The 27,293-nt window shown below is 40.7% G+C and overlaps 1 protein-coding gene across 5 annotated transcripts in view; it reads right to left on the bottom strand.

Moving 5' to 3' along the window:
* The window catches only part of LOC100708976 (calcium-dependent secretion activator 1), a 331,413-nt gene that overhangs the window by 5,921 nt on the left and 298,199 nt on the right, over positions 1-27,293 (bottom strand). For all 5 annotated transcript variants that reach the window (XM_019358540.2, XM_019358541.2, XM_005452187.4 and 2 more), the window contains one exon: positions 1,367-1,471. In XM_019358540.2, coding sequence (XP_019214085.1) covers positions 1,367-1,471 — 105 coding nt within the window. The remainder of the gene's footprint in view (positions 1-1,366; positions 1,472-27,293) is intronic.

The raw sequence follows: 27,293 nt of genomic DNA, 5'->3' as shown, positions 1-27,293 counted from the left end.
TTTTATTTTAACTTATGTCGCCTCACCTTGAGGTTGGCAAATCTGTCTATCATTTTTTGGTGGTCAACTCTCTCAAGCAGTTTAACAGTTTCTGTTTTGCCTGTACTGTTCCCTGTCTGTTTTCTTACCTGGTTCTTCCTGACCTTCTACTTTCTCCTCACGTTCCCCTCTTTCCTCTCTCCCTCTTTGGACTGACAATCATTTTTGGGGGTGCTTCAGCACTAAAAGACCCTGGGCTAAAAACACCCCTGATATAAATCAATGATATTTAATCGTGAATTATCAAAATTAATCCACTGTAACCCTGTGATGAATCTGATTAAACATCTTAATTGTTTGACAGCACTAATATATATATTATATATTAGTGTATACTTACCTATTATTATATAGGTAAGTATATATGCATTTCACAGGAGAGAACCTGTGCTAAAAAAAACTGAAGAAAACTATTCAAATTATATTTTAATTTAAGCATTTAACATTCCTTGTGTTTATTCTGCATTTATTTCATTATACTGCATAAATATCAGTTACAAGCGTAAATATAAAGTTGAAAAAAAGTGATTGCAACCAGGCTATTGATCAAGTAATTGTGATTGCAAATACAGAAAATTGTGAGATTAATTAGTTAATTTTTTTTATCTATTGACAGCCCTAATATATATATATATATATATATCTATATATATATATATACACATATATATATATATATGTATGTATATATATATATATATATATATACATATATATATATATATACATATATATATAGATATATATATATATATATATATAGATATAGATATATATAGATATATATGTGTGTGTGTGTATTAGGGCTGCTGAGGTGGCAGCCATTTGACTCATGTTACAGCAGTTCATGAATAAATGAACATGGTGCAATAAAAGTACTTTTAGAAGTACGTTTTTTCAAACACGTTACTTCAGTTTTATTTACTTGAATAGGGTTGGGGGTTGCCACCTCAGCATGCAATCAAATTCTATAGTCTTGCTGATGATATTCAGGTGTTGCAGCAGGGACACATAGACAAGTTTCAGGACACCGGCCCTCGAGGACTTGGAGTACCCTATTCAGATAAGTCAAATGGGGCATGCTTGAATCAGACACCACGCAAACACTGCAGGGTCATCGTTTTTTCATGGGCACAACCACTTGCTCAATTCTGTCGTTAACCCACAAATACATTTTCCTTACAATTGTCACAGTATTTAAGGGAAAATAATCAGGCTAAGAGCATAAGATCTATTGCCCAGAAGCAGTGTTACAACAAAGGAAAACTGACCAAAAACCAATTTCCTTACTTTTTTTGCTGAGTTTATAATAGCAAGTAATTCTTACCTTGACAATCCTAATGAGAACCTTCAACTGATAAACATGGAGCTGCAGGTCCACACGGTCAGTCAGCCACGTTCCTATAAGGTTCATTGTGCTGGTGTACCATTGCTGTAAAATACACACAAACATACAGCACTGTAGTGTCCAGTGATTCTCTGTGAAATGCACAATTTTAGCTCTAAACAATTCAGTCGACTTCTGTAGAGATTATTGCGATGGTGCTTTTGGCTGAAAAAAAAGGATCATGTCATCCTTCCTGTGTACTTCTGAAAAGGCGTTTACACACTAAACGTGTAAAATCTATTCAAATATTTTGTGTTGGACTTACCTATTCTTAATGCAGCTGTTGACCCTAGCTGCGTAATTTCACTGGACGAATTACCTGCATTTTTTTTTTGATTACTCAAATCCAAATACACCAATCTGACGAATCAGATCACTGCATTTTCAAGTGCAGTGGTAAATAATCCTGTTTCAGCTCAGACACACAGCTACTCTACTCCAGATCAATCAGCTCTCTGAAATGATTTCTCTGCCTCTTTATATGAGGTCCCACCTCTGCTGACAAAAGTCCAAACTGCTCTCCTGAAATACGTATGAAAGCAGCTTCATTTCCTGGACGAAACAGTGAAATTCTCCCTGCTGCTGACTTCTTTGATGCAGAATCTCAGTTTCTTACTTTTCTTATTTAGAAACATCAGAACCAGCTCATCATACTTAATGTTAACTTCATTTTTTCCACAGTACGTTCGGTGTGTGTATAGGTTATATGATGAGTTTGGATGTGGAAAAAACGGAATTTCATGTCAGTTTTTCGCAACACGTTTAGTGTGTAATGATCTTGAGACTGAGGATTTGGAGGAATACAGTATGATTCTGTTTAATCCACAACAAAAGTCATCTCTTTGCATCTGCTCTATGAGGTGATTTGGTACAATGGGCCTGATTATTTAAGACCTTGTATGTGAGGAGCAGGATTTTGAATTCTGGATTTAACAGGAAGCCAATGAAGGGAAGCCAAAACAGGAGAAATCTGCTCTCTCTTTCTAGTCCCTGTCAGGACTCTTGCTGCAGCATTTTGGATTAACTGAAGACTTTTCAGGGAGTTTTTAGGACATCCTGATAATAAAGAATTACAGTAGTCCAGCCTGGAAGTAATAAATCCATGAACTAGTTTTTCAGCGTCACTCTGAGACAGGATATTTCTGAATACATGGGATCAAATGAATGAAGGCTGCCTTACATATTTGCTTACTGTGCTTGCTGAAGGACATACACTACATAGCCAAAGGTATTCGCTCACCTATCCAAATAATTTAATTCCGGTGTTCCAATCACTTCTATGACCACAGCACAGTGTGAGCAGATGCTGAGATGCATAGTGCACACAGGTTGCCAACTGTCTGCACAGTAAGTTGCTTTAGAGCTCCTGCCTTCAGATCAGCTCAAGAACAATGCATAGAGAGCTTCATGGAATGAGTTTCCATTGCCAAAAAGCTGCATTTAAGCATTACATCACCAAGCGCCATGCAAAGCACTGGATGCAGTGGTGTAAAGCATGGCACCACTGGATTCTAGCAAAGTGAAGATGTCTTCTCTGTAGTGACAAATCATGCCTCTCTGTTTTGCAATCCGATGGATAAGTCTGGGTTTGGCAGTTGCTAGGAGAGCAATACTTGGGTTAGGGTTAGAGAGGGGGTTATGTTGTGGGGTTATTTTTCAGGACTTGGGCCCAGCCCCTTAGTTCCAGTGAATTAACTCTTAAAACTAATTTCATGCTCCCAAATTTGTGGGAATGGTTTGGGGATGGCCCATTCCTATTCCAACATGACTGGAGACCCGTGTAAATCAAGGTCCATAAAGACATGGATCAGGATGGGGATTTTGTGTGATTAAGAATGGCATGTGATTCAAGCTTTTGGGAATATAATGTATCAAGATAAAAATGACAAGATTGCTGACAATGTTACTAGAAACCAAGGTAACACCATCTAAAGTACTTATAGTTATATGCTCTAAGATTTATAGGACCTAGTACAATTCTCCCAGTTTCGTCAGAATTTAGAATTAGGCAATTAGTGGTAATCCGGGCCTGTCTTTAAGACTTGTATCGTCTGTTTTCATGGATAAATAAATGCTGCACTGAGGTCCAACAGGACAGCACAGATGAGGAAGAGGCCAAAGGAACAATGTTCCTCCACTTGTGGTAGCAACTTATTCCCTTCCCGGAGTGCTCCAGCCACCCTTTCCTGGCTGAGAATCATGGCCTCAGACTTGGAAATGCTATGTGTCATTCCCACTGCTTCACACTCTGTTTCAAACAGGCCCAGTGCAAGCTGGAGGCTGATATCTGAAAAAGAGCTACATTATCCACCAAAACAGAGTTGCGGTCCTGAGGCCACTTGGCTATAAATGCTATATATGAATAGAATTCAATTCAAATTGGATTTAATGAAATTCACCTCTCAGGACTGCTGAGCCCCCCATTATGATTGGAGAAATAGGGCAGAGAAAAAATTCAAGTCTACTGCAAAGAGCAATGTGACTGATCTGAGATCAGTTAGACCTGCACTTCGCATAGAAATGCAGCTAGCATTAGCAAGTAAATGAATTACAGTCATTTAGCATCGTAACGGAAAAGTTTCCCCCTACATCACATGTTACCCTCTTGGGTAACGTGATTTAGGGAGGATGGTTTTGGAAAAAGTTCTTAATTATTCATTTAGTACAACAGCAAGGAACCATGATGGAGAGGGGACAGGAGCTCTAACCATGGCCATAAAACAGGCAAGTTGAACAGGCTTGGCAATCGTCTTAGCAATTGGTTCTACTTGCCTTCCTGTAAAAGTTACAGCACGGCACTGGCTAGACCAGGGGGGTCTGCAACCTTTTACACCCAAAGAGCCACTTGGACCCGGTTTCCACACAAAAGAAAACACTGGGAGCCGCAAATACTTTTTGACATCTAAAATGAAGATAACACTGTATATATTGTTTTTTATCTGTATGCTTTGTGTGAACAACAAAGGTGTGCTGCTTATGATATCCATGAAGTGCTACAGAGAAAATTAAATTATATTTATGTAATCAACACATTTTGAACTCTTAAAGAAATATAACAAAAGGAAAGACACCCAGCTGAACTAAAATGATCCATGTAGCAAACAAAAACTGTCAGCCGCCACCCTTATATCGCCTTTGGGCTGTTGGAGCCTTGACCTGACTCTTAAAAAATAATTGGAAAAAAGCACTATGCTGCTGAAAGATGAAAAATAGGTATTTGCAAAATTATGTATTTTACCTGGTTAATGCGTGCGGCGGGGCGTGGTTTGCAGCACCGCTGCAGGGGAGGCGGACGCACCTGAGCGACACCCGCAATCACGCCTCGCTGCCTTTACGTCTGCGCTATCTGTGCTGTTGTGTTGTTGGTGGTGTATGTCGGGCTGTGAGCTGAAAAGCTACAGCCGGCTGTATGCGTACAGCAACCGTGTGTGAAAAGTGCTCAATAAAGAGATTCTCAAAAGCATGCTCATGGAAACATCGTCGGGTCTGCCGTGATGTGTTTACAATGGGACTTCTGCTCCTGAACCTCTGCGCACAGAGTCCGCAAATCGGGGCTGTACGAAGTCAGTTTACGCAGGACTGTAAGCTGTCATCTGTCAGGCGTGAACGGTGTTTGTCTTTAACATAGTTCACGGTGGAGAACAGCTGCTGACATAATGTGGATCCGAAGATCCATAATTGGCCTACCTGGGGTTGAAAGTCTCGATAAATGCACCGCGTTTCGGCGGGTACACCGGCTTCCGCGAGTGTGACGCTTATTTTGAGCGATGAAAAAATAATAGAATATAATTTTATTTTTATATTTCAATATCACAATAATCTTCCAATTTAGAACTACAAGTTAAAAAGAACTAACATAAAGAAATTACACTTCAGCTAAATACTTCTAATTTATTTGCCCAAACCACGCGGAGCCGCACTATAAGGACTAAAGAGCCGCATGCAGCTCCGGAGCCGCAGGTTGCCGACCCCTGGGCTAGACCAAGAGCTTAGGCTGGAAAGAATGAAGAGCAGGTTTGGGTGATTAAGGATAAAGATGAAAATGTATTAATGAATGAATAGAATGTGTTGAGCAGATGGACAGAATACTGACAAACAAAGGAAATGAGCGAGAGAGAAAGAGGAGAATGGATGGATAGTAAATCAGGAATAATGTAGAAGAATAGAAAAATATTGCCTGCTCTGATGAATACCAGTGTCTGTTGGAAGCTTGGTATGCTTAGGATTTTGCCTAAAATCATGGCTACCTGCCTTGTAGCAGTGCCTTCATGGTTGTCTAATGGTGTGGAGATTAACTTTTTAGCTCTCTTTGAGCCTGTTAGGTACACTGTGTTGTGTAAACGGTGTGTGAGCTGGACATGGATGATGGAGATCTTGGGCTGTGCTGGAACAGTTGGGGAGTACGGGCACAGCAACAAATGACTGATTTGGGGCTTGAAGACACTGACAGGTGCTTTGATTTATGCTAATGTCTCTTTACTTCCGACAGGAAGCATAAGTTAGCATAATGATTAGCACCTACTAGTCATTTCTGATAAAACCTTCAGAAGTAATCCTTATTTTAATGTACTCTAATACCTAGCCTCCAGTAACTTTGATAGGGGAATACTGTCTGGCTTACATTTACATTTGTTTGTTTTCAAGTAACTAAATTAGCCAAGTCTTGGTTTGTTTTGTGATGTCGTTTACTATGTTAGTAATGATTTTAAAAATAGCACACCTAGAAGCTATCCCAATCAAGACTGAGAAAACCACTGGTTTTAGTATTTGTTACTTTATCCATAGCCTTCCACATCATGTAGCATCAAGGTACCATCCATCCACCAATTACATCAGTATTTCCATTTTCAAACTTGCATTGACTTCTTGGCTTAGGCAAACAGTGAGCTCTGTGAGGCACAGTGAGCTCCGAGCACAGCAGCTGCAGATGTTTCTCTTTGGGCCCTTGCTGGTGTCAGCCTAATTGATGGACAGTGATGAGTGTAGGGTGATACTAATACAAGCCGACTCACTTTCAACAGTCAGGGTCACAGCAGAATGGATGGGAGTCTGGAGAAGAAAAGGAATAAAAATGAAGGGGGAGGGGGTATATGCATGTTTAGGGGGAGGAAATGAATATTGAATATGATAAATTACTTGATTTGAAAGAAACATAAAGAAATAATTTTGAATTTAAATATATATTAAAATGTATATGAAAACCCAGCCAGGTTCAAACCATAAACCATCTTGATTTCAGCCAATAGTAGTAACCAGTACACCATTGTGCCACTCACACTAGCTAGTGTGTCTAAAATCTCCCATAGCTTTCACTCTGGCTGGGCAGCACGGTGGCACAGTGGTTAGCACTGTTCCCTCACAGCAAGAAGGTCCTGAGTTTAATTCCACCAGGGGGCCAGAGTCTTTCTGAGTGGAGCATGTTCTCCCGTGTTCGTGTGGGTTCTCTTCTGGTGCTCTGGCTTCCTCCCGCAGTCCAAACACATGCAGTTTTTGGGGACAGGTTAATTGGTAACTCTAAATTGCTCATAGCTGTGAATGTGAGTATGAATGGTTGTCTGTCTCTATGTGATAGCCCTGCAACACACTAGTAACCACTCCAGCTTTATTTGTCATATGCAAGTTAGCACAGGGCCAACATTGCAATGAAATGTGTTTGAGGAGGGTGTGTGTAGATATATATAAGCACTCTAGTTACAACAGTTTATGTGAGGGGGTTGGAGGTGTGGTGTACTAAGAGTATAGCTATACATCCCCCCCAATTATTTTTGTATTTATTTATTTATTTCTAAATATTCTAATTTATTGCAATATGTTATTATGGATGGACTAATTATTTTACTTTATGCACAAATTATAATGGTACAAGCAGGCGGCTTGGTGCTATGTGCTGCAGGCTGGATTTTGGATGGTAATAACTTATTATGTTCTGTTTCTCCCTTATTACCTCCTGTGATTTAATTCGAGTTGGGGCCCTTCTTTATACCCTGGCACCAGTTTGTCAACAATTTTCCTTTCTACAAAATAAGTGTTCTAAGCTCTCCAAATAGACAGCTGCATTGACGTTTGACTTGTTAGAACACTGTGGACCAACCACCACCAGAATCAGCAGAGGACATAGCACCACAAATCATCACAGACTCTAGAAACTTCATATTGGACTTAAAATAACTTGGATTTCTTGTTCCAGACTCTTGGATCTTGGCAAAGTGACTCTTGAGCTGACACTAGCCCCAAAGATTTCTTTCCCTGTTGCTTGTACGCATTTTCCTACAAAATACGTTAATTATTCATTTACTTAAAATCAAAATATTGAGATACTGTATTTCTGATTTTCATGATCCATAAGCAGTACTGAAGGAATTAAAACAAAAAAGGATCGGCTATAGAATATACAAAGATTGGAATGAATGAAGAACTTTTTGACGATCTTAATTTTTTAAGATGCCTTTTTAAGATTGCCCTGCAATTATGCGTACTCTGAAAAGTGGCTGGGTCAGTCTGAGACACGAGTGTTTGAAATAAATTCATATAAAAGCTCAAAGCTTAATATAAAACTGTTTATAAGATTGGGAAAGCGTGCAGTCAGCTGAGACTGAAGAAGTCACTTGGATGAGTGACGAAACGTTTCTCCCACTGAAAACGTCCAGATGAACAGAATCAACTTTTGGAAATATAAAACTTTATTTGGAACCATAGGATATACCACATTACCATGTTTTTCTCCCATTTCCCACAGTTATTATGTGACCCCCAGAGCCACGCTACACATACCATAATTATAGAAAATGTAAATGTGACAGTGAGCTAAGGTATTACTTTATCTATTAACAATGACCTCGATGAGTAGCACAAAAACTACTGAGTATGTGTCCATTTTTGAACAGAACAAACCAGACCATAACCTGGTTTGGTTTTCAGACTGGCTGACACGATGAAGACACCAGGTCTACATGTAGGTCAAGCTCAGTAAATGAGGACATGGGTTACAGAAAAGATGATTGTGCTGAAGCAGTGCTGGGGTGAATAAGTGAGGCAACCTGGTGCCAACAGCTTCCTATCTGTTGCTGTGTGCCTGTGAAGGCATCAGGGAGGCAGCAGGCCTGTGATCTCGCCCCAAGCACAACCCCCCACCGAGAGGCCAGGCCTGGAGTGACTGATCCACTGACTGGCTGCTCTTGCCATCACCCGCCCCTCCTTCACTTCTCCCTTTGAAGAGACTTTGCACTGTACAACACAGCTCCCATCTGCAGCCATTTTTGCAGCAGCCATTTTGTGCTTGTTCTGTTTTAGTTTTCTTAATGTTATATTAAAAAAAGGACTTGACAGTTTTGTCACAAGACTTCTTGCTGCCATGACTAGCATTTTGGAGGCCTGTCAGGGACATCTGGTGTACACATAATGGCTGTGAGTTTCATCAGATTTAAAATCTTTTTTAATGCCAGTTTGAATTTGATATCAATTTTATCGTCCGGACCAACAGTGAGTAGTTTTACGTTGCAGAGAGAAAGAAAGAAAGACCAAACAAACATTTAATTGTGTTAACGTTGTATGTTGCATCAGTTGTAAAGCCATTTGTGTCTCAGGTGCTACAGCAGGTCCACCACCAATATAACAGGCCTTTTCCTCCTACTCGGCTTGGCTCATTGCAGCTCAACCCGATTCAGGGCGATTTCATTACAATCGAGTACCACCTAACATATGTGGGGTCATTAAAGGAGCACGAGCGAAGGTCCTGTGACGTCATTTATAAGCAACAGGAACATCACAACAAAGGTGGACGTTGAGGGGATGCTTGGAAATCGAGGGGACCTGCTGCTCAGTGTATAGCTTTTTGACTCAGGGACCATTGTGTTGTTTTTTGTGTAGCCATTTCCCTCTTTGCAGGGTTTCAAAAATGGTGGTTTTGATTTTCGTGAAGGAGATGCTCTCATGACTCATTGCATGACTAGCCAATTGGTGTTAGGCACTCTGTTGACTTCACATTTTCAGATCACCTCGGATTGCTTGAAACCCCAGCCGAGTAGGCCCTAAAAAAGTACCTGGTACCAGGTACTACAATGTAATGGAAAACCCTAAAAACCTAGTAGAGCCATGCCAAGCCAATTCGAGTAGGTACCAGTAGAAAAAGACTATAAGTATTGTGTAGGCTGTACTGAACCCCAAGATTTTTTGAATGTTAGGTTAGAAAAAGCACTTAAATCAATTTGTGAAGGGGTGAAAACCTAGAAGAAAAGTGCTACATAAGTACCAGTCCAGTTAGCATCTACTTTGTCTTTAGAAAATTTCTATAAAACTCTGTAAAAATGGTGAGGCTCTTTTATAAGACATGGTTAGTAAAGATGTTCAGCATTTATAGAACAAACCCACATAGCAAAATTGGTATGGCCCAGATCTGGCCCACACAATGGCCCACATACCGCAAAGAATGACGGCCCTTTGGTGGCCCAGATCTGGTTTGCCAGAGGTGGCCCACACGTGGGCCAGCACAAGGCCAGTTGCAGACACACTGCTGGCCCATGTGTGGGCCAGAACAGTTTCAGCTCTGGCCCCAGATGTCAGCCTAATGTGTACCTTAATCAAGCCTATTAATAACATCATGTGCCGGATCATAATAGTGCAAAAGTAACATAACAAAACTGTTCAGACAGGGAATGGATTGATTCTAATATAGCACTTTATCATTCTCCCAGATTACTCAAACTGTTCTATACAACATGCGACATTCACACACACTTTCTTTTAACTAAGTGCTTCCTAACTACATTCATACACATTCACAGTCTTGACATGCAGACTGGAGGAGCCAGGGATCGAACCACTAACCTTCATTTCAGTAGGTGACCTGCTCTACCTCCTGAGCTACAGCCACCCGGTGGTAAGTGTGAGTAAACCCTCACCAGTTTTTGGATAAAGTGTACACTCACAAACCTGTCAAACCTGCATTTGAAATGTTGGCTACTATAGCAGTATAGTATTGCAACATGGCATTTGGGTCTTCTAACTAAAATAGGAAAATAGAAACATAGACAGTGCCATCTACGCCAAGCCTGGCCCATATTTAGATGACATACCACTTACCATGCCAGAAGTCAGCCAGCAGTGCCGGCTTGACACCAGATCCAGGCCAGACCTGTCTGCTATGTGGGAAGGAGGGTGGGTTTTAAAATCCCTCCAAATTTAAAGACCTGTTTTCACCAAGTGTATTAAATCTAAAAGTCTAACAAAATCTAAACAAATTGAGCCCTATACTTGACAGTATTCAAAGTAAAACATACTGTGTATTGTGTGGAAAAAAATGGATCATAAGAACATTTCAAACAAGGTGAAAACAGCTGCATGGAGCTTTGTCCCCAAAGTGCTAGGTGCCTGAGAACTCAGTGTAGACTGGACATGAATGCCTGTATGAATACAGCTGGCAGACACCAGCAACCGTACTAGACTTCAGTCTGATAGTGTGTCTGCCAATAATTTTCATTTGAGTGTTAAATATAATCCTTCTGTTATATCAGATTGTCCAATTACCTCTGAAAAATGCAGAATATATATCTAAAAAAGTAGGGTGTGGGCAAAAGTTCTGCAATGCTACTGTCAAGGGCTGGAGACTATCTAAGCTCCCATAGGGAGACCTGGAGGGAACCCACACAGGCACAGGTGCCAGGCAGACAGCTTTTGGAACAGTAGTGCCAACCACTGCACCACCATACCACCCATAATTATTGAAAAGATACATAAATGCACAAATAAACACACTTTTCCTGTTAATCAACATAACAGCAAATTATGTTTACAATTTGGGCTCAAGGGCCCATTTCAAATTTCTGGAGAAATCTCTTCACTTTCTCTAATACGCAGCTATTTGAGCTATAAATATTTCCAAGTCACTTTACTGTCAAACCATCCAGGAAGAGATTTGACTTTTTCAGGATATGGTGAACAAATTGTGACATCCACAAACTTGAAAATCACTTTGACTAAGGTTGTCAAATGAACAGTGTTGGCCCCTTTCGCTTTATGTCCATAGATAACAAAAGAAAATCATGAGAAAAAAACAAATTCTCCCAAGCTCTCTTTTTTAGGCTGCATGGGGATCAGCAGGGGGCTAGCTCTTGCAGACAGCCAAAATAAGCGTAATATGGCTCTGCATACATAATGCCATAACCCCACAGGGATCAAAATCTGTGACATTCTAACGAGTTCCATCTGAATCATGGGCCCCGATTTGCTCGACAGCCTTGTCTGTGTTAGTGCATTTGTGTGTGTTTTGTCACCTCACAACATTCTGATGAAGCTCTACCTACACATGGACAACATGCACACATGTTCAACACTAAACACACACACAAGCACACTGCCGCATGCCCATGTATAAAATTGGTCCATCCCTCTTTGAGCAAAAGATGGGCGATAGAGCAACCTCCTGCCCCCATTTGACACCAGCTCTTACCACTGCTACACGCAAACCTCATGCATGTTCACACCCCAGTCTTCAGATGGTGCTTGGCAGTGGGGGGCACTGCCACCAGCAGGCTTTGTAGTACACCTCTAAACCCCCGAAACCTTCCCCAACTACCTACTCAGCTGTTTAATGACATTTTTTTGCATAGAAGAATACTATATTGCTGTCCTCAGCAATATAATAACTTGTATTAATGTAACAATCTAAAGAAATTTACAAAAAATTAAAAAAGAAGTGCTTTATTGGGGTAATATGCAGTGTTGGGAAGGTTACTTTTAAAATGTATTCCACTACAGATTACAGAATACATGCCCCAAAATGTATTCTGTAACGTATTCCGTTACGTTACTCAATGAGAGTCACGTATTCTGAATACTTTGGATTACTTAATATATTATCATGCGTTTTACAACTACATGAATGTACTATTGCTGTGTGATTTATTACTATTACTGGAGGTCCGCGGCTCCAAACCATAGTAAAGGGACCTCTGGCTAATACGTCGGGTTCGTGTCGGGCTCGTAGCCGAAAACTAGCTTTACTTTGTTGTCTGGGTCAACTTTGCTTGTGAGAGACAGAGAGAGGCGTTGAAAGGCTGCTCCAACGGAACTTAGGCTACGTTCACACTGCAGGCGAAAGCGCATCACATCCGATTTTTTTGACCCTATGCGGCCCATATCCGATCATGGTATGACAGTGTGAACAGCACAAATCCGATATTTTCAAATCCGATCTGGGTCACTTTCGTATGTGGTACTGAATCTGATACATATCCGATGTTTTAGAAAGCGACTGCTGTTTGAACGGTTATGTCGCATTAAATGTCTTTTACGTCACTGACACAAGACAGACGCGAATCAGCGCCCGAGAAGACATCGCGAACGCTTCTTGGCCATCCAGTGTAGATGTTAGTGAAACTGTTGGGAAGACAACGTTGGAGAAACGTGAACACTTTTATTTGTACTGTATAATCTGCAGATTCTGACAGAAATCTGCAACTACCCTTTGAAGCACCGCTTCTCTAAAACAGCAATAAGGATAATTATCAGGTTATTTACATTATTATGTAAATAACAAAATAACTTAAAGCAAAAATTGGGAAACGTAAACTCCGAAGTCTTTATATTAAGGGCCATCAATCAAACAATATTGTTTGCTCTGGGTCTAAACAGAGCGCGTTGTGTGTGACATCTTCTTTTGCGCGTGCGGGCCGCTTTGATCGTTCATACTAGAGCGCGTTTGCTGTCGCATTTCATTTGTAGTGTGAACAAGCAGACAAAAAAATCGGATTTGATCAAAAAATCGGAATTGAGCAGTGTGAACGTAGCCTTATTGTTTCGGAGGAAAACACAAACACAGTGTACAGTCGAGTCTTAATAGCTTACTTACAACTGGGCTCGTCCGGCACTCTTCTTGGCTGCAGTGGTTATTATTATATTTACATGCTTCCAGCTCCCGTTTCTGCTCAATGACAATTCCTACTTTTCCACTCTCCTTTTTCTCCCCCCCTCGCTCACAGACACATAACGTGTATGGTAGTCCATTCTCCCTGCAGCACGGACTACACTGCCCATGAGGCTACATTCTTTAGGGCTATGCCTGTAGCATTCTGCCTATTAGCTTAGCACAACAACAACAACAAAAAGGCGCTTGTCACTACCCGATCCGTACCGGAAACCCGATCGGTACCCCGCATGCGCGAAAGGTGTCTACTTCCGGTCGAAGCGTTTTACGATAGTTACGGGTCAGAGTATCTGTTGAGATGTTAAGAATAATAAGTATCTCTTAAAATGTTTGCAATAATGAAGCATTTTAATATAATGTAGACAAAAACGAAAAATAAAAAGATCGTTACGGATCAGGACTCCTCGATCCTTACTGCGCATGTGCAAAGTCGCACCGTACAAATACCGATCCGTACCGCGCATGTGCACGGGTTTTCTTCTTCTTCTGTTCGTTTAATGGCAGTTTACTCCCCAGTGTACGAGGATACTGCCACCTGCTGACCGAGCGAATGAACCCTGTTGTAATTGAATTAGCGTCATTACAAACGTGTGTTAAATTTGATTTAGTGATAGTCGAGCGTGTTTATGCTTGTCTGTGTGGAGAGGATTGACTGGAATAGTGATGATGATGTCCGCTATCACTGTCAATTGTCAGTAAACAGTTCATCTGTCTGATTAATCTTCACGTGACATGTTACAAAGTCTGTATTACTAACTCTGTAATTAGGCGGCATTCTTCTTATTTTACGGCGCTAGGAGCTAACCGTATCATATGTCGCAATGTTGGTAAAGAGAGGAAGTGACGTAAAATTTGCGCATGCGGGGTACCGATCGGGTTTCCGGTACGGATCGGGTAGCGACAGCGCTCTCTCACCCAGGAAACACAAAAGCTGTGTCCCAAAACGTCGGCTGCATCCTTCGGAGGACCCGGCCTTCGCGGTCTACGTTGGCCGGGTCCTTCAAAGACCCAGAAGGCCGGAAGTGCGAGGCTGTGAAATGGGACGGTCTAGCCTTCAGATTTGCGTCACCGCTGTCTCGGTGGAGTTTAATAAACTCGGCCGTCTGCTCCTTGCTATCTAAAATATAACAGGACACTGGCGTAAATTCTCGACCGTCTCACACTTCTGTTTAATCAGTTTTCTGTTTGACGTTTATTCAGCTGTGTGAAAATCCTGGAGGAACCCACCCGATGGATTAATAAAGTTTTATTTAATCTAATAATCTAATAACTTTGATCTCAGCCAACCCGATTTACTCCGGAACAAATAAAACACCGAAAAAAGGCAAACAATTACAGTTTTAAGTTATCCGAGTGACTTATATGTCATGTTTAACCTGAGTAGCGAAAGAGCGGGGGTCTGAAAATGATGAAGCCGGGAGTCCGCTGCTCTCGCCGGCTCGAGCGACCAATTGAACCCCCCGGCTTGCTATCGAGCGGGTGGGTAACAGACGTCTCCGAAAACGTCGGCGCACTTTTGCAAATATGCGATGTCTTGATAAACCAAGCAGATATTTGAAGTTTACACAGCTACTTTCTCGCCTGAAAATATGTTAAAAGTTTATTTTGTGACCCAGAAAGATTAATAAGACTAATTTTAAAACTTAGTAGCGGCCGCCATTGTTGGCAGCTGAAATTTGGCTGGGCTGGGACTCTGGGATATGGTGGGCCACGAAGGACACACCCGACCCATCCTTCAAATCTGGGGAAATGAAGGACGCATTTGTCGGCCGCATTTGAAGGAGTCGACGAATTGGGACAGCCTTTGTCGCCTGGCTGTGACGTAATCGGCCTTCAAATGCGGTCTCCGGAGGATGCAGCCTACATTTTGGGACACAGCTAAAGTCGCAGAGAGAGAGCGTGTCACCCTGTAACCATGGCAACCATAACGCTGCCGCCTGGAACAACAGAACATAGCTGTCAAACAAAACCCAAACAGTCCTGACCTCGCGACGATATGAAACAGGAAAATACCGCCATGTAATCCATTTATTTCAACAAAGTAACTGTATTTCTGAATACCACCTTTTTAAACGGTAACTGTAACGGAATACAGTTACTCATATTTTGTATTTTAAAATACGTAACGGTGGTACATGTATTCCGTTACTCCCCAACACTGGTAACATGGTACTATGAGGCCTTTAAGATAAGATGGGGCCTGCTTATTTAAGATCTTGTATGTGAGGAGCAGGACTTAAATTTGATTAAGGATTTAACAGGGAGCCAATGAAGAGAAGCCAGTATTGGTGAAATATGCTCTCTTTCTAGTCCCTGTCAGTATTGCCAAATCCAAAATGCTATTCCAGCATTTTGGATCAATGGAAGACTTTTCAGTGACTTTTATGACAGCCTGCTAATACTGAGTTACAGTAGCTGAGGCTAGAAGTAAGTAATGCATGAACTAGTTTTTCAGCATCACACTGACAGGATAATCCTAATTTCAGAGATAATTTTGACAGTTTTCAAACATGTAGGACTGACTGACTTCAGGATATCTCACAGTGTTATTGAAGACCAAGGTTAGGCCAAGATATTGCTTTTCAGAGAAAGCATCTGGTTAGACACTTTAGACCTTCTAAAAATACTGCCTAAGAGAAGCACGTATAATGGAAAGAGAATTGGTTCCACAAACAAAAATATAGTGAGCCTAATTGTGTGAAGAAGATTTGCCATTTAAGACTTGTGATCCACTGAAGTGAAGAAGTTACTTGGACGAGCCTTACAATGCTTCCAGATGAGATATGTTCCAGCGGGAACATATAGCAAAAGCATACACACACAACAAGAGAAATATATGCAAAATAAGAAAAAGGACTGACGAGGGAAATTGTAGGAATGTGTTAAAGGAAGATGATACAAAAACACATCAAAAGCATGAGGAGTTGGGTGCACTGTACTGCTGCATATGTCTGTATGCACCACCATCTTATTTAAGACCTTGTGTGTGATGAAAAGAATTTTAAATTCGATTCAGGATTTCACAGGGATCCAATGAAAGGAAGGCAGTACAGGAGAAATCTGCTCTCTCTGGCTAGTCCGTGTTAGTACTCTCACGACAGCGTTTTGCCCGAAGGCTGTTCGGGGAGTTTTTAGGACATCTTGATAATGACAAATTACAGCCGAGGAGTACTAAATGCACAAACTAGTTTTTCAGCATCACCCTGAGACAGTTTGTTTCTAACTTTACAGAGATTGTGCAAATCCTACATATTTACTTAATATGCACATTGAAGGATATATCCTGGTCAAAAATGACTCAGAGATTCAACACAGTGGTACTGAAGGCCAAGGTAATGCCATCTAGAGTAAACATTTGGCTAGAGACCATATTTTAGAGAATTTTAAAGGCAACTACAATAACCTCATTTTTGTCTGAGTTTATCATCCAGGTCTTTATGTCTTTAAGACATTCCTGCAGTTTAACTAATTGGTGTGTGTTACCTGGCTTCATGGACAGATAGAGCTGCGTGTCATCTGCATAGCAGTGAAAATGTACACTATGCCTTCTGATGATGCTGCCTAAGGGAAGCATGTATAATGTAAACAGAATTGGTCCTAGCACTGAACCCTGTGGAACTCCATAATTAACCTCTGTGTGTGAAGAGGACTCTCCATTTACATGTACAAATTGGAGTCTATTAGATAGATACGATACAAACCACTGCAGCAGAGTAGTATTAATACCTATAGCATGCTCTAGCATGGCATTGCATAAAAGCTCTAGCTTGTAAGTGATGGTTTAATTACTGCCATCTTGAAGGACTATGTTAAAATAAACTGATCATATTTAAGTCTGGACCAGTGATTAATGTTAAGACCTCTTTATGCAGCCTTGTAGGAGTGGGATCTAATAGATATGCTGATGGTTTTAAAAAAGTTAAAGATCAAGGTGCTGTATAAATAAAATTGAATTCAACTGACTAGATGATGACTTTGAGGCATCTAAATGCTTTTAATTAAATGTGTATCCGGTCTTTAAGTCTGACGTCATTAGCCGTGTCTGCGCCCAAACTCCGCTGCAGGTCCCAAAATCGAACGAACACTGCGGGATCACTGAGAGTTGAAAAACTGTCTAAATTCTTTCATCTGTAATAAAATGATCAGCGTTGCTGCGTTATCAGGTGTAACAATTAAGTTTAACATCCAGGCATCCATGAAAATGGTATTTATTAAATTTAACGGAGTTAGAAGTTAGCAGGAAGTTAGCTCACTAGTTTCCACTTAAACATGATATAGCATGTTCTGACTGAGAGATTTCTAAAAAAAATTCAAACGTACAGCTCTGCTGTCACTTCCAACATAAATGAAGACAGAAAACTAAACAGCAGTGACGTTTGTAGGGTTACTGAAGTTGGGCTAGCTGGTATATAATGATGTGCTACGTGATCGCTAGCTACACAGCTATGTTAGCATAGCATAAACACAGTGAAGCTGGAGGATGAACGCTAACTTTTTTCCACTCGATAAAAGTTAACGTGAGGGTTCCTGATGGTTAGGGACAAATGCAATTGCATGGCAGGATGCTGTAAACGGACCAAACTTCAGTCAGGAGAACAACTGAGATAATCCATCCACAATACCAGGTTAGTCATTAATATACTGCTGCATGGGCTGGGCTGTAGTTACATCGTAAGGTTTTAAAAACTGAGCTTTAAAATGAACAGTGGTAATAAAAACCGAGAGAGGCTGACAGTGATCACTGACTGTTTTTAGGGCCTTGTTGAGATTAAACAGAACAAGCTACAAAACATTAAAACATGTTAAATACACAGCAGCCTTATTAAACGCAGAGTAGTTTGGGCCCGGAAGCAGGATTCATCATGTCATCACTTAAAGACCGGATTGCAACAGGACCAATAAGTGAAATGATAGACCTAATAATGCCTAACCTAATGACCTGTCTGATGGCTTGCATCACTTTAAACTGATATTACTGATATGGTTAGACATAGCGCTTCACTTTCTTGACAGCTTGGACTTTAAGAAGTTTCTGGTTAATGGCCATTATAAAATCCTTTTATTTCACAATAAAGGGCTTGCTAGATGAGGAATAATGCTAAATGTGTGATATGTGTTATTAACCTCAAACTGGTTAAGGAACTTCTTTAGTTTGTCAAATTTAAGTCTGATTACCTTGTTATAACCACAGATGACAGTATTTATACTGATTTCTCTGTGAGTGAAAGCAGCTAATAAATAACTATTCAGACTTTGAAATACCTTCAGAAACTCCCTCCTGCTTACATCAGATTTGGGGGGCTCTGTTTGACTGCTTTTCAAGACATGCAATCCAATGTTCAGACCCATTTCATGTCATGATTTACTAGCTGTACATAAGAACTTCTCAGGAAAGATGTGCAAATTACCCAGTTTATTTAAATGATACCAAAACAATGACAACTGCATTCTCACTCAGCCCTCCACTGTGTCTCTAACATAGTCAGAAGTTCTTCAACCAGACCATAAATCAGCCCTTATAAACACATGGACCCACACCCACCCACCCTCACACAAACACACACACACACACACACACACACACACACACACACACTCAGAAAATCTCAAAAAAGCCAACCAATTTGTTAGGTCAGAGGCCCTCCTTTGTGGGGCTATTCATGAGCTTTTATGCTGCAGAGTGACAGGAATGTTGAAGCTGAGTAGGGGCCACACTATGGTGGGTACAAAGGGATTACAAGGAATCGGGGGACTTTGCCTCTTTCTGCCTCTTATGTGTGTGTGTGCAGTAAATACAACCTCAGCTGAACAAAAACACATGAAATAGTACACATTTCACTATTGATTTAATTAAACAATTATTTTATTATTTAGCACTGAAATGATCTAAAAAGTAAAATTATAGTCTTACTTACTTGTTATTTATTTCAATACTTCCAATGGTAATTTTGTCAGTTTGTTCATCTATTTAAATTAGACATCACTGTCAATATATTGTTTGGGCCAAAACATTTTGCACGGCCTGCTACTTTCTTTCCTACTAGTTCCTTGACTGCTTACTTGTGCAAACCTCTAACAAGCTTTGCTATTAGGTAATTCCACCTGAGACCTTGCCTCAGCGCCTTGAGACAGCTCTGAATAAACACTGACTAATTAGGGGGTGTGAACTGCCTGATATTGGTTCCTATAAAACCCCTTTGCATATGCTCTTTCTCTCCTTTTGAATGCAGCAACGTACTGAAACAAGGGAGTCAGCCCAGCCTCCAGTTAAAGGTCTTTGTAATACTCATAGAACTGTTTCTATTCTGAATGCGCTCTGGCATTAACACTGGCCACTGGTAAACACCAAAGCTTGTATTTATTGCTGAAGTTCATAAAAACATGGTGGATGTTCTTCTGGCAGATTTACGGGTGTGTGGGGGACAGAAGGGGGGATGTGCTGCAGAAAAAAGGCCCTGATCAAAGCAGCCTGTTTTTACTTAATCTACTGAGAGGAGTGTTAATTAATTTGTTCTTTTAACAAGATTTGGTGTTGTTGTATTTTGAGTTAAGTTGTACAGCTCACCAAATAATCTGGACAGGGGATTTAAATCTGGCATGTTCTTTATCTTTTTGTGTTTTATTGCAAGTGTCTGAAGAGGAAACCATGAGAGTGGGAACATTGTGTACATTAATTTAACCTATAACATTCAGACATTATTGTAACACACTAACAAAATCCCTTTAAAAGCTGTATTTAAACAGATATATGTTATGTTATGGTGCCTGTTGAGGGAATTAAAGGAAAGCAACATGAATATCATGAATGTAAACACTGAAACTTACATGTCTTACTTTAAAAAAAGAAGAAAACTAGATGTATCTCTGTATCTGTTTTACGTTGGGATTCTCCTCCTCCCTCTTACATTCCACTAAGTTCACTTCTGTTCTGCTGTTTCAGTAAAGTCCCAGTGTTATAGTCGAGTAGGAATATGTGGGAGTCAACACTCAGAGTGAGGAGCGAATAAAGAGGGACAGGACAGAGACAAAGTTTTGGCACTGTGTTCACAGCTTAAAACCATCAAGCCATGCTAATTTTGCAGGTGTTCTGTTTCTCTTACATTGCTCCTGAGACAATCCAGCACATAACAGCAGGGTGCAGGATGCTAGCAGGCAGGGCATACATGGAACGCCATAACCAAGTGGCCGGCATAGTGTACAGGAACATCTGTGCCGAGTATAACCTGGAAGCCCCGAGGTCAAAATGGGAGACGGCCCCCAAGGGTGGTGGAGAATGACCGAGCTAAGATCCTGTGGGACTTCGAGTTACAGATGGATGAAATGGTGGTGGCTAACCAACCCGACATAGTGGTGGTAGACAAGCAGAAGAAGACGATACTGGATGACATCAAAATCAGGAAGAAAGAACACGAGAAGCTGGAGAAATACCAAGGGCTCAGAGAAGATGTGGAGGGTGAAGGTAACAGTGGTCCCAGTGGTAATCGGAAAACAGCAAAGATACTGTGCAGGACCCTCAAGCTCCCAGGCCTCTGGTGGGGGACACGAGCTTGAAGATAGAGAAGAGAGGGGAATTTGTTTTTTATAGTGCCTTCTTCCCTTTAGTCTTTGTTTATTTGTTTTTTCTTCTTCCATGCTCTTGCAGTTGCAGCTTTTTTTCTTCCTCTGGATTTGTGACTTTTTTTTGATACCATTTTTGCAACAGTCCAATAAAAAGCTTGCATTTTGTTAACCTCTGTATCTGTATTTTGAGTCACTTACATCAGACTCCACACAGTTTGCATAATCAGCAGACTGTAACGGAAATTGAGGCGAAAATATTTCAACTTTTTTGTGGATTTAATTGCTGTGAAGATATTTTTAACATTAAAGAAAAAAATATGACGATATTATTAATAACTTATTAAACTTATTAAAATCCACAACCACTCATTAAGTACAAACTAATTTCAAGTTTTGAAATACATTGAAAACACAATCTTGTTCACAGTTGAATTGGTGTTAAAAAAAAATCTTAATAATATAAATTGCTATTGTTTGTAAAGTAACCATTGAGCAGACCACTGGATGAGTATGTCTGAGCCGTAGTCTATGCAGTACAGATGAAAAGTTTGTGTGTAATTTTTGCACTATTTCAGAGTGAGAAAGGCAGAAAAAGTTCAACACAAGAGAGAAAGAGAGCGTGTCCTGCTGAGACCCAGCTGTGCCTGCAATTAGCAGGAGGCATGGAATGATGATTGCTGGTGCGGCAACACTAATGCCAAGTGACAGGCTTCCTTGTGAAGGAGAAGGGAGGCCGCTGAGTGCCGTAAAGCAAGAATACTTCTTCTTCTTTTTCACTTTGACAACACACTTGCTTACACTAGTGTACACACATAGCTCATATAAGCATACTCGCACAAACAAAGAAACAAATAAGACTAAGGTGGTGGGGGTGGGAGGTCTTTAAATCTGACTGCAAGACATTATGCACTTTACACAAAGGGCTTGTCTAATCCTACCTGCTCTGCTTTTCAGAGCCCACTGCTGGTCTATTCTAGTCCGGCTCACTAGCTCAGCAGTGAGGGCCCATTGATGACGACACTCAATTACCATAGTAACTCAGACAGTAGATCAGAGCACCTCCCCTCCCTTCTGCCCACCCTGCACGACCAAGCTTGACCCTCAGCGAACAAAACTTCTTACAGACTTAAGGATGTTCTTGTACTACCTCATATAATTCCAGAAATCACTAATGTGAGTATGTTTGAACCTCCATTTTTGGGCCTTCACTCAGATATTGCTCAATGAGTTAAAACCTGATATTCTGATGGAGAATGTGGATACTAATGGAAAGCTACTTTCACAATTTAGCAATGATGATAAACCAACTTTCTGATGTCTTCAGTCCAGTGATCAATTATTTTATGAATTAGTACAGCATGTCATCTAGAGCTTCCATAGTGGGGGGCAGGGGACCCCCCAGAGCTGGGGAATTCCCAGTCAAAATGTTCATGAATGCAAAGGTATCCAAACATGTTCTGTCTGGCAAAAAATGTGCAAAAAGTCAAATGAATTTTCACAGATTTAATATCCTATTTTTCATAAACAATTTTCTATTTATTCCCCAAAATGTCCTGCTATGAAGTAACACAAGGATAAACATTCCTAGTTTGTATGTGGCCAATAATTTTGTAGCCAAGTGTCTTCTATAGAGTTCGAAAAGTTGCTGCTCATGTAAAAGCAGGCATTTGGACACTGTTAACCATTTTTCTGTGATTTGGCTATTTGTTTCAGTCTAAACTCAGTGAGGGACATCATTACACATTCTCAGACTATCTCAGTCCTGTATGTTTATCAAAGAGGGAGGAACTGTGGGGCTCTGGAAGCATAACTAAAGTTTGGGGCTTAAAGGACTCACAATTGTCAAATTGTTTGAGAGTGTTTGGGTATGGCACTAATTGCAGCTGACCATTGACCATAGTCACAGCTGGGACAGCCATAAAAAAAGCACAGTGGGCGCTTCATGAAGAGAGCTGGTTAAAAAGTTAAGAAGAACAGCTAAATGCATCTCCTTCTACCTGTAATTCAGCAGATAAGAGAGAAAATACGGCCCAGCATTATAAAAACACAGTGGCGGGGAGAAGGGATTGGTGTATATTTGGGGTGGTGGGTGAAATGGGTTGAGGGGCCATGTTGTGAGGAACTAAACAGTTGGAATTACGGTCAGCGACCAGTCATTGAGTAAACATACAAAGAGCGTCAGAAAAGCTCTGTGGTGGACAATAAAAAAGAAAAAAAAAAACCCGGCAGATTCAGGCCCTGAGAAAAGTGAGCCATTCTACTTACAAAGAGCCGCTTAGGGGTGGATTGAGGGAAGAAAAAAGAGGGCTAAAACACTTGTGGGCTCAGAGAACTCTATGAGGGGAGTGAAAATGGAATAAGCCAGCAAGCACTTGAGGGTCCTGCCGAGCACCTGAATGGGATAGAGGGGTGGAACACTGGAGGGGGGTCTGGGGAAGGTGAATGGCCTTCTTTTTGGGTCCAATTTGTCTCTTTTCACCCTGCTCACCCTGCTCAGGCTCTGACAGATGTACAAAGAGGGAGCGGCGCTGGGCCACTCATCCACATACACACATGAGCAGCTGTCACTTTTGTCAGACAAGTTAATCAAACAAATGCCACCGTACCTCCCTTTATAACAAAGCAGAAGGAAAAGGGGCTGTGAAAGAGTGATAGAGACCTGAGAGATGACATGCGTGTCCTCAATCAATTGACCCTGTTGGTCATCATCAATAAGCCAGCAGGACCCAACAAAAGAGAAGTCTCCATTAAACTTGTATTTCCCTCCTCTCGGGATGATCGTGGCTTTAGCATCCTTAGCTGTTTCCTCCCAACACCATGGAGCTGGGTACGCTCACAGAGGATTTAGGCCAAAAAGAAACCAAGCAGGGAAACAAAATGCTCTCTCTCCCAGTAATTATTGAGAACTGTAAGCTGCTTACAGACTTCATTAAACAGAAGTGAAACCTTTCCAGAGCGTGTTATGAAAAAACACAGTCAGTCTTCCATATCCTGCCTGGTTGGCCTTCGTTCTCCGTAATAATAGTGATAATAATAATAATAATAGTAATAATAATATTGACGATGATAACAACAGTAACAAAAATAATAATATAATAACAACAACCACAACAATAATAATATTATTATTATTATGATGGTTAATATTATTGATATGACTGTAACCATGACTCTCCTGCCTGTTTGCTTGTGTAATCCTTTTAGTGTTATTTAAACAACTGATTACTCGGTGGCATAAAAAACAACAAGAGAGCATCAGCGCAGCATCGCAGTCATGTTGTTTTGGAAGGGATGAGCACAACTGATCTTTCTCTGTGAGAAGTAACAAACTGGATTTGAAAGAAGAAACACTGCAGAAAAACATTAGATCTATTGATAAGCAGGGCCCAATTATTGTAGGGTTTCTCCTTACAACATAAAGAGCTTTGAGGTGTTTGTGATTTGACGCCGTTTAAAATAAAATTTCATATAGCGGCTAATAAAATTGAATTGTTTTTGCTGTGATCAGAATAAATAATAGATGAACATTTTAAGTTTCTTCACCACAGTACTTCAAATAAAACTTCCAGCCAGTCAGATAAGGACAGCAGTTAAGTTTGCATGGTGTTGATTAAATTGTTCACTTAGCCTGGCAGGTCATGACCAGAGACGGCAAAGTGGTGAAGTGTCCCTTGACAGCCAATTCGTATGACGGCATTCTCTGTCACTGCTAACCCCCTCCACTCCACTCCACACACACAACACTAACACAAACCCACCCGCTGTGACCAAAGTACAGCAGTGCAGACAACACCAATCTTAAATCCCACAATCTACAGCTCAGTTTGACCCATGCCCTCACTCCACTTTACTTCAGCCCTCCGGCAGTTGGTAAACAGAGACAGCAGAAGCAACAGCGATTAAAAAGCACTTTATCTGTGGTCGTAGAGAAGTGCAATTTCACCACACTTGTGAATCTGACAACTACCCAAGGTCAGCGGAAATGCTTCAAATCAATCAATGAGCCGTGCTCCTAATCCCCTGTGAGCAAAGGCAGATTAAGTGTATAATTGACCCATGTAATCCCAGTATCTGCAACTCCAACCTTGGGGGTTGGCTAAAGCTTCAGTGGCTCAACAACTCTATCTTTATTTTGCTGCTCCCCTGGTGCCTGGACTGGGTACAGGGAGTGTTGTAGTCCACAAAGCTGTGGGGTATCATTGCAGGACTGGATTTGTCTCAAACTAAAGACATGGGTTTTTTTTAATCAATGATCCCCAGGCAGCGCCACACTAAGTCTTACTCCAGTATTATTTCAGCACATCTGTTTTAATCTATGCCTCTTCAGCCCATCTTTCAAGAACCAGGGAGGGTAGAAAGGTTGCAAGAGGCCAAATTAATTTCTCCCTGATACATACAAATAAAATCTCATAATACCTTAAAAAATCCAGCAACTCTAGGAGCCTTTTTATAGTGTGAGTTAGAGACTACAGAGCTTAAAGCTGAACGAGATACTTACAATAGACTTTATCTGCAGCATGAAGACCTTTGGTAAAATAATTGATTATATTTTGGAAACGCTGTAAGTTTAATGCAACGTAAAGGCACACAAGACAGCACAACAATGTTTTTCATATTCTCTAAAGTCTGCATGTGAAATGGATTGTTACATAAAAGTATTTGGTTTATGATATAGCTCACATCTATGGGTCTAATTCCCATAATATAAAATGACAAAGTTGGTAGTGTATTGCCCAAGGTGACTCGTATCAGAACTAGAACAAAAAATCAGATCATTAGAATGTTAATTATATGTTCTTGTGGCAAGGCTGCATAGGCACAATATGAGAAAACTAAAACCAGAATTAAATTAAATAATTAACAAGAGAGCAAAATGCCCGATGCATTTGGAGAACTATGAACACGGTAATAAACCTAGGAATTTCTTTGCTAAACTGTTAAAGCTAGATGGGAACATTACTGATTATTCGCACCAAATAAATAAATAATTTAAAGACTTTTATGAAGCTTTATACTCATCACAGATTAATCCCACTAACGCTGACACTGCAGAACTTCGTGACCCTTAATTCTCCCAAACAGCAAAACCCGAGGGCCACATGGGTTTCCAGCAGTTTTACAAAGAATTTTGTACTAGAAATATGAAATACTAGAATGGTTACTCAAATTCAGAACAATGATCCTGTGTTCCCATCCATTTATAAAGGCAGACCTTAAAATACTTTGCAAAGTCCTTGCCAGACGATTAGAAAAAAACACTCCATTCATAATTAATTCTGACCAAACAGGTTTTATCAGGGGTAGACACTCGGCAAATATACATGTAGACTAGAATATTCAAATCACAATTCAATTCACTAATATAAGAGATTATTGCTCTATCAATAAATTAGAAACCACGCTCGTCTCCTTAGATGCAGAGAAAGCATTGACAGAGTAAACTGGGAATTTTTACTAGCAGTTCTACATAAATTTGTATTTGGTTCATTCTTCATATACTGGATTAAAACTCTGTGCAGCTCTTCAAATGCTTATGTTGGGACAAATGATCTTATTTCATGCCTTTGCTGGACCTAGAACAAGCATTCTGTGAAAAAGTAAAAATTTCTAATCTGCCTTTCATCAGCTCCAGTATAAAGCATCAAAACTGCTTTAAAAGCTTCAACATAAACCCCTTTCTGACAGGCTGGTGGGAATTTGTAAAAATAACTAACTAACTCACTTATCCCAAGTAAACTAACACCCATTTGGCACAATGCAGATATGTATACAAAAGAAAATATTAAGTTCTTCATCGTGGTATGAGAAAGAGTTCTTCATTTGAAGAACTTGTATCAAAACATAGAATCAGCTAAGGTAAATTCCTTATACGATACAAAGTTCTCTACAGAACACACAGTACAAAGGTTGTTCCTGGCTGGGTCCTTTCTTGCCACCTCGCCATGTAGCGTGGGTTTGCCCTAATTGGGATGTTTGGTTTGTGCCTCCAGGCCTTGTGGGTGCCTGTAGGCCAATTGGATGGGGTGGGGTGTCCAGGAGAACCGTTGCTGGGTGCAGCTTGTCTTAGACCCAGACCAGTCAGTCTTGTGTAAGTGAGTGGATGCCTGGTGTTGTTACTTAGTGTGCAGATGAACCCCAAGTCTTGAAAAATGACTTGGGGGATTCTTTTAGAGCACTCAGCGATTTATACAAAGTGCCACATTCACCCATTCACAAAAGTACTCTGTTCTATGCTTTAAGTGCTCACCTGCTAACATCCACACACATACTCATACTCCGAGGAATGCATCAGAGAGCAACTTGGCATTTGTATCTTGCCCGAGGATATTTGTCTGACGCCTGCAGGCAGAGGGAGTCAGAGATTGAACCACCAACTTTCTGATCAGT

The sequence above is a fragment of the Oreochromis niloticus genome, linkage group LG5 (genome assembly GCF_001858045.2).
Source record: "Oreochromis niloticus isolate F11D_XX linkage group LG5, O_niloticus_UMD_NMBU, whole genome shotgun sequence".
Taxonomy (NCBI): domain Eukaryota; kingdom Metazoa; phylum Chordata; class Actinopteri; order Cichliformes; family Cichlidae; genus Oreochromis; species Oreochromis niloticus.
This window is presented reverse-complemented; position numbering and strand designations above follow the sequence as displayed.